Raw genomic sequence first — 8,541 nt, forward strand, 5'->3', positions numbered from 1 at the left:
AGGATCTTTTGTTTCTGAAGAATACATCTGTTCCTGTAGCTAATTCCCCAGCTGATGTCAGTGAGGATTACATGACTTCAGGTGGGGAGTAAACAGATGAACTCTGACATAAAGGTCCTGTATTCATGCAAATATCTTAAATAATAAAGAACAAGGAAATAGAAATACAGAAAATGTTCACATTTTTTAACACATTTTACAAATTCTGGTCTCATTTACATCACTACAACCCCATAAAAACATTAGGATACCACCCACATGGGAATACATTCTGACGCAATGGGCTTTGCTTAAGTGCCAGTATTTGCTTTGACAGTTTCTGTGTGGCTGATAAGAATATATATTTTACAAGTAACAAAGTTACGATTGTTAGTCATGTAAAAACATTTGATGAAGTTTTTTCTTTGAGTTGGAACCCAAAATTTATACTCAGCTCTTCTTGTTCGGGTTTCTATTATTTACTACTTTCGAATTCACAGTTTTAACTAGCATAAGGAAATAGGGTTGGAACATTAATGGTAAGAGTTTCTACTTTGGATGGAAATTGGAAAACAAATTGTATGCATTGAAATGGCCCAATTAGTTTTTGAAATTTTGAACAGAAAATGTTAAATACACTGTATTCAGAATATGTTAATTAAGCATAGTGGCAACATGTATGTGCTTTGATTTTAATACTATAATAATGGAACCATATTACTGACCTTTTAAGAAACCTTGTCTCAGTAATATAGTTTATACATGAGTTCAGTAACAATAAGCTACTTCACTGCATGGCAAACAAACTATTGACTTTGTTTGAGATTCATACCAGGATGTGGGCAGCTCAATAGAGAAAGTTTTATGGGGGAAAACCACTTTTCACAATGGAAATAGCATACCACCTTTGTTTCCAGCTGGAATAAAATGTCTAGTAGAGGGAAAGATTTTGGTTCAATTACTTGGACTATTGTTGGCTTATGGAACTGCCAGTTGAAAACCCTACAGCTTTATTGAAGGAGGTTTGACTTTATAAGGACATCACAAAGATTTTTAAAGAATTATTAACAGACGAAAGAGGAGGGATACGTTTCTCCTTCATTGGGAAGACTGATCCTGTTTAAGTACATCTGTATGTTTGGAGTGGGTGGCAGGGCCAAGTACATACTTACCTTCAATGGATCTGCTCATCTGCTTAAAAGTTAAGCATGTGCCCAAGTGATTTCTAAATTGGAGCATTTGTCACCTTTTGACTTCCAAACCACAGTTAATCGATCACCACTGGTGTCAGTGTCAGCAGGATCAGACCCCAATGTTGCCTTAGGCATTACAATATAAATATAATACACTTCGGCTATGTCTACACTGGCGGCTTCTTGCGCGATTAATATGCAAATGAGTCTAAGCGTGGAATATTGCTGAGCCTCATTTGCATACCTAATGAGCCACCATTTTTTTCAGAAGAGGCTCTTGCGCAAGAAGGAGCATCTACACTGCCCCTTCTTGCTCAAGAAAAACCCTCTTGCGCAATGCCGTCACACCTATTACTTTTCAGGAAGAATGGCGTTGCGCAAGAGGGTTTTTCTTGCACAAGAAGGGGCAGTGTAGACACTCCTTGCGCAAGAGCCTCTTCTGAAAAAAATGGTGGCTCTTTAGGTATGCAAATGAGGCTCGGCGATATTCTATGCTTAGCCTCATTTGCATATTACTCGCGCAAGAAGCCGCGAGTGTAGACATAGCTTTATAGTGGAAGTAAGTGTAGAAAGATTTTAAATGACAGGTTATCAACTGTTTGTAAGGATGTTGCAAAAGACTCGTGAGAACGTATTAAGATTGTAGTCTGTTTTTACAAACATGAAATTTAACTTGGATTGCATATGATTATGTTCAGTGTAAAATCTCCTTTCAAGATATCTACACACTGCCAATCTGAATTGTTACATGCACATATCAGATAGCACCTGAAACAGTATTTTATGGAAGTTGCATGTTTACTCTGAGCAGTTAAAATCTCATTCTAACATGGATGTTTTTTATTTTCCTTAAGAGGCTGATACCACTTAATTTGTAAATGAACTTTCAGGGTGTAGTATATTACAAAAAAGGAGGCTGTTGATTTTGTTTTCAAATAGCCATATTAACAGTTTAACTGAAGTGGGGATAAATGTAAAAACAGTGTTGGCTGCACTAAATGTGTGTTCTGATGGAAAAGGGATTAACAAATTGTACAAAATAAATGACCTAAGCTACTCAGTTGTCTCTATTGATGAATAAGTTTGATCCATCACTGGACAAGCAACATAGATGAAATCTCTTGTTTTCCCCAAGATTCATGTCAGATGAGTTATGTTGGCATCAAAGACTGAACCTTAATTACTGGAACTCAAAAGTATATGGAATTAAGCCCTAAAAGGACATACCACTCAAAGTATCTTAATAATCATGTACTTTTATTAACAATCTTACACAGCAGAGGTCTGCAAACCAATCCATTATGGAGAAATGAAAAAAAAATCTAAGCATTTGACAGAAGAGGCTTTGGTTATAAATGATATTGTCTACAGCAGAATTAAACTATTGTAAACCAAACAGCTTATAGTGAGGGCCAAAATGATTGAATATCAAAATAACTTTTAACAGGCACACATTTAGAATATTTACATACAAACAACAGAGACATTTTCTAAATTTTAAACAGTTACTCACTATTCCTAAAGAGTTTAGTTCTTGTATCTATCTATACAACCAGATAAGCACTAAAACTTTATAAACTAACCACTTGTCCACAGGTCCTGCCTAGACACTTTACCATCAATATGAAAGTGTTTATATAAATAACTCAAACTTCACAGAAACTAAAGGAAAATATAAAATCCCAATCGTAAATAAAACTGTACATTATGGTCAGTCTTGTTTTTTTTCTGAAATCTTGTAACTTTAAAAAAAATGTTCTTTATTACAAAATGGGAAGGAGGCTGTTAGCTGGAATGAAAACTTGAAGATTCTGACTCTGTAGAAACAGAAGAATGTCCTCCACGTTTGCCTTTGGAAAGGATCTTAAGGCTTGATCCTCTGCTAACTGATGTCAAGGCATTTTGTGCTGATGTTTTGAATTTGGCACCCAAGAAGGCATAAAGAATTGGATTCAGGCAGCAGTGGAAAAATGCTAGGGCTTCTGTAATAGAGATCAACTTGTGCACTGTTGTCTCAAAATTGCAACCATGCCTGATAACTCTTAGCAGGATTAAGGTGTCTATGCTGATGCCAATGTAGTAAGGCAACCAGCAGGCAAAAAAAGCAAGGATGAGAATGACTGTAGTCTTCAATGCTTTGCGCTTCTGGTGACCCTTAGAGTGTGACAGCTTCGAAATTATAATGCAGTAGCAAGTCAGGATTATTAGACCAGGCAACACAAGTCCTACCAAAATATGCTGAAATCTAAATGAAATCAGCCAGTTGTCATGAGGGTAGATGCGATCACATACATACCTTCCTTCTACTTCACTAGTACTTGCAAAGATTATATCAGGCACTGTCAAAAGCACAGCTGGTAGCCATACACCTATGTACACTATCTTTTCAGCTAACAGCTTCCTTGGTCTCTGGCTATTAGTAGCATGGACTATTGCCAGGTAACGATCTAAACTTATGAAGGCCAAAATCAGGACACTGCTGTATAGGTTGACAGTGTAAATGACATGGACTGCCTTGCACAGAACGTTCCCAAAGTACCAGCTTATAGCTGCATCCACAGACCAGAATGGCAAAGTGATGACAAACAGGAGGTCAGCCACTGAAAGATGCAACCTGTATTTATCGGTCATGCTTCTTAATTTCTTCTGGTATCCCATGACAACAATAACCAATCCATTGCCAACAATTCCTGTCAGGAAGATGATCGAGTAGATGACTGGCAAAAAGATACGGTTGAAATTAGCATTTTCAAGCCCAAAGCATGGCTCTTCGAAGTCCCCATAGTCATGGCCCGAACCAAGCTCATCAGTGCCATTATCAGGAAAGTCAATGGTGAACCCAGAATATTGCTATAATAAAATGAAAGAAAAGCTGTTAGACTTCCACTCTACCTCAGTTAAGACTTTTCACTATATACAGATATTTTCACATTGTCTAAAGAGCCTCCTAAGGCGGCCTGATCAGGGATAGGAAAAGCCTTTCAAATGCTAATAATAAAAACATAGTTAAATGAAGTTTACATTAAACTGAATTTTCAAAACAATATGTAACATTTTGATCACTTCTACTTCATTCTCCCGCTCCTTTGGGAAACAACTTTGGAAACAATATTTGTGTGCAGAGGAGAAGGCACAAGGACAATTACCAGTTACTGAAATGTTATCTTGGTTTCAATACACTTATTGTATCATGTTTTTATCTGTTTCACATTACCAATGGAAAAAGCCTATTGTTTCTAGTGGCTAGCCCATCCCCTGGTACTGTACAATAATTTTCCACAGAATATCACTCATAAGAGCAGTTTCATTTTAATTCTTACTAAAGAAGTGTAGAGGTCCATAAATAAACCTCTAATTAGTAACCCTGCTTCCCCAGATCTCCCACAGATGCAGCTAATGCGATCAAGGGAAAAGAATAATAAGTGGGGGTTCCCTGCAGAGGAGCAACTGACAACGCCTCAGAAGAAGTGACCTCTTAAATAGAGGAGGATCCACAACCCTAGAAAGGTCATCATGAGCAAACACTTTCCCCTCCCTCTGTTGTGGTCGAAGGGGGTCAAGGGACTAAGAGGGATTGCTGAATTGTGCGGGCTAGTGGAAAAAGGAAGCGAAACAGTAGAGGCATGAAAGTACCTCAGGAAACCACCAACGGCTAAGCATCTGACTAGCAAAGCAAGGCAGGGAATTACTCTTTTTATACACATATACAAACGTTATAGAACTATAATATTTGCATAGCCTTTATGCATCATAGGAGATCACAAAGCACTTCCAAACAATCTGGTACACAAGCTCCAAATGGATGGGTCTATTTATTCATTTTACAAGTTATGGGTAAAAGATGAGTCTTGCAAGTTCTAGCCAGTTTTTGGCCTTATTCCCATCGCCCCTAAAAATGCACAGGTTAAATGGAGAAAAAGTGTGGGCACTCCTATTCCACCACCACAGCTCCAAAATATCTTGAAGCTGGTGCAGCCTGACTCCACAGCACCGCGCACCCTCCCATCTGGTACCTGGCCCCAAAGTTCCACTGGCTACATTGAAAAAAAAAATAGTAGAGCCAACGAAAAGTATCGTGTGGGGCAAAACCGCTACCCAGCACGGGGTTGGCTGCAAAAATTGGTATGAACCAAGTGGCTCCAACTTTCACCTTCCCCAGCAAACTCATGACGGCTGCACCATCCACCCGAAATGTAAACAGTGCACTTTCAAGCCAGGAGGGACACCGCTGGGCATTTGAACGGAGAGGGACGGCAGCGGGAACGTCAAAAAAGTGTCTGAAATTCATCGGCCGCTGGCAAGTCTGACAGCTCCGCTTTAAAAAGCCGAAGGGGACAGCTAGGGGACAACTCCGCCCTTTCGCCGCCTCCACATGTAACGGGGCGCAGAGCCTGAGTGCGGGATTCAGCTCGGGAGGCTTGGATGCTCGGCAAGTTCATCTCCGAGCGCCTCCTCGCCAGCGCTGGGAAGGCAGGACCAGCGCAAAGCGCCAAAGCGCACATCAGCTCCCGTTAGGCGAAGGCAGCCGCGCTCTCCCTGCAGGGTGTCGGGTCTGCAGCCGCGCCTGCACCCAGAGCAGCCCCCTGCCCGCCACCCCGGCAGCGCTCAATGCACGTTTGTTTGCAAACGGCTGGCACATGGGTGCCTGCGGGCTCCTGGCTACGGCCCCGGCGCTCCCCGCTGCGCCAAGTGCTGCGGGCAGGCTCCCGACCCGCCCGGCGCTCTCATCCACTCCCGGCTCTCCGCACTTACTTCCAGGCTGTCCGCCATCCCCCCGCTCCTGAGCTCCAAGCTTTCCATGCCTCGCGCTGCGCTCTGCAACTTGCCGCTGCGCCCCCACAAACTCCGGAGTCTCTCCGGCGCGCCCTGGTCTCTTATACCCCCCGCTCCCCCGCCCTCGGTGGCAGCCTGTGCGAGGCTCCTCCCAGGCGGGAGGTGGCAGCCGCACAGTCCCTGAGCGCTTGTGAACATGTGCGGCTGCCCCGGGCAGTGCCTGGGCTCGGTGGGGGGGGAGGGCTGCCCATGCAAGTCTGGGCGAGGAGGCTCCGCCAGGCTGCTGCCTGTGCCCTGCCCCTTGTCCTGCGGCCGTCTCCGGGGCGTGCCGGGGTGACCTGACGGCCAGGGGTTTGCTCTGGCACCTCAGCCTGCCTGCGGAGAGTCTGCTTTCCCCCTTCACACTGAAGCAGTGGTGTTTGGGGGGAAGTAGAGTGGCTCCCCCCCGACCTGTGGCGCCCCAGGGAGCCCAGCTCACTTCCAGAAGGGCACTAGGCTGGATGACCTGGGTGCCTAATGGAGAAGACCCATAGAAGGGAAGGGCATCCCTCAAACGGGACCCAACCACTGCTTAACTTGAAAGAGTGGGGAGAGGGTGTCAAGCAATTTTTTTTACATTCATAAGGGATGCAGCAAGCCCAGATCTATGAACTGCCCAGCCTAAAGGTGCTGGGGCTAAGCGCTGGCAAGCCCTGGGACAAATTAAGCACTGAACCCAACTTACTCTTTCCCACAGCTGGTTTTCAGCCCTAGCCCACACTTGGAGTAGCACATAGGTTTGAGGGGTGTGTGCCCTGAGTGTAACAGCTAGAAAAAAGAGAGAAGTGATATAAAACACAGGATATGAAGGGCAGAATTATGGCCTACAAAAGCTCCAAAACCATGCGTCAGCGCCCCTAAAATTAAGGAAATTGGTTTGAAAAAGAATGAGACTTTAAAAAATGTTTTCCAGATTTCTTTGTAAGCATGAGGGCTAGAAACTTGAAAACACAGTGTAGGTAATAATTTAAGAACAACACAAAATATTGTAAGGCTTACAGTAAATCACCAGATTTGGTAACAATGGATAGGCAAAAACAAATAAAAACAGAGAAAATGAAGTAAGGATATGCTTGCTTTGCAGTGATCTAATACTGCCAATACATATGCAGGTAAATGACTTTCATGAGTCATCCCATAGGTTTTAATTAAGGTAACTTGAGCTGCACTGTTTTTCCAGAATAATGGCTGTTATTCTGGAAAAACAGTACTAGCATCCACACAGCAATTGTGTTATTTTGAAAGAAAATCGAAATAATGGAGGGCATTTTCTGACATTGGTAGACCTCATTCCACGAGGAATAACACCTCTTCCAAAAAAGCTTTTTTTAGAAGAGTTTGTGTGTGGATGCTCCACTGCTGCTATGTTGAAATAGCTCCTCACCAGGGCCATTCTAAAGTTATTCCTCCCCAGTGCCTCCTGCGGCTCTAAATTAGGGGAGCCTCGGACTAATTTTGAGGCTTCCTTGTGGTGTGGACATTCTATTTTGAAATTAGTTTTTCCAGAAGATATCTTCCGGAAAAACTTATTTTGAAAGAAGCTTGCAGTGTAGACATAACCTTAGTCACATCACCAGAATCCATTCTATTCTGGGTAATTATTTTGAAATCATTGGTTTATTCTTTGTGGTATGTGTGTAATATTTTATATATTTTGGAGACATATAAGTGATAGCAAAACACTTAAATCACACTGAGGTCTTTATTTGGCATATAAATGTGGAATTTTGTCAATGATCTTCTGAAAGCAACAGAAATCTGCCTATCCTAACAATGCCCATTATCCATGCTCTGACTTAGCCTCCAGTTTTGAATGCAGTGAGTATTCCAGGACATCTGATAAAAGTCAATGTTGTACTGGTCACAAGGTTTTCTTCACATATGTTTGAAAAGACATATTGCTAATATAAGCATTGGTCTCCATTAGCTATCAAAGGTGCATGAGTATTCAGTTACAGCAGATGACACTAATCTTTTTATAGATGGTGTCTTGTTTTTTTTGTTAGAGGGGTCAGAAACAACATGAGACTCATTGTGAACATTTTAAAGACTACAATTTAACTTTTAAAACTCGGGAATTTAATTAACAAATGACTTGACAATCCTTAGAAATTTCAAGCAGGTGTTTTGAATATATTCTGAAAATTGGGGCTGGTTATTATGTTTAAAAAACAAGCACAAAATTCCAGAGTTTGAATCTCCAATTTTAAGTGAAAAACAAGAACCCAGATTTAAGTATGGCGTGACTACCAATCTGACATAAATTATTCAAGCTAGTAAATTTTTCACTAACAAGTTCTATTACATATGCAACAAAACAAACAGCTTTTCATATGTGTCTGTGATACACTTATGTCCTCCATTAGACACCTGTCACACATGATCTTAAAAGAAATGGATGAGAACCAATATTACAAATGAAACTTTATAATGTATTCTGTGACTTTTCAAGTGTGCAGAAGACCAGTTGCTAGACTTGTGAAATGAGTGTGAATTTCTTTAATTAGCTATATTATGATACTTTTCGCAAGGTCAAATGATAACATCTGAGGGTTTG

At 41.6% G+C, this 8,541-nt stretch overlaps 1 protein-coding gene across 1 annotated transcript; it reads right to left on the reverse strand.

The window, feature by feature from the left end:
• Positions 1-2,410: 2,410 nt before the first annotated feature.
• On the reverse strand, positions 2,411-6,081 carry CXCR4 (C-X-C motif chemokine receptor 4). Its single transcript, XM_006117047.5, has 2 exons — positions 5,925-6,081; positions 2,411-4,022 (listed from the first exon to the last, which is right to left on the reverse strand). Exons 1-2 carry the CDS (start codon positions 5,970-5,972, stop codon positions 2,958-2,960), a joined length of 1,113 nt encoding a protein of 370 aa, XP_006117109.1. The 5' UTR covers positions 5,973-6,081; the 3' UTR covers positions 2,411-2,957.
• Between the last annotated feature and the right edge of the window lie 2,460 nt (positions 6,082-8,541).

Source organism: Pelodiscus sinensis, chromosome 7 (assembly GCF_052426305.1).
Source record: "Pelodiscus sinensis isolate ZL-2025 chromosome 7, ASM5242630v1, whole genome shotgun sequence".
Taxonomy (NCBI): Eukaryota; Metazoa; Chordata; order Testudines; family Trionychidae; genus Pelodiscus; species Pelodiscus sinensis.

Bases quoted from the DNA above. Each gene is read 5' to 3' on its own strand.
- CXCR4 (XM_006117047.5), bottom strand. From the start codon at position 5,972: ATGGAAAGCTTGGAGCTCAGGAGCGGGGGGATGGCGGACAGCCTGGAA. The intron at 4,023-5,924 runs GTAAGTGCGGAG...ATTTTATTATAG, and splicing joins GGATGGCGGACAGCCTGGAA to CAATATTCTGGGTTCACCAT.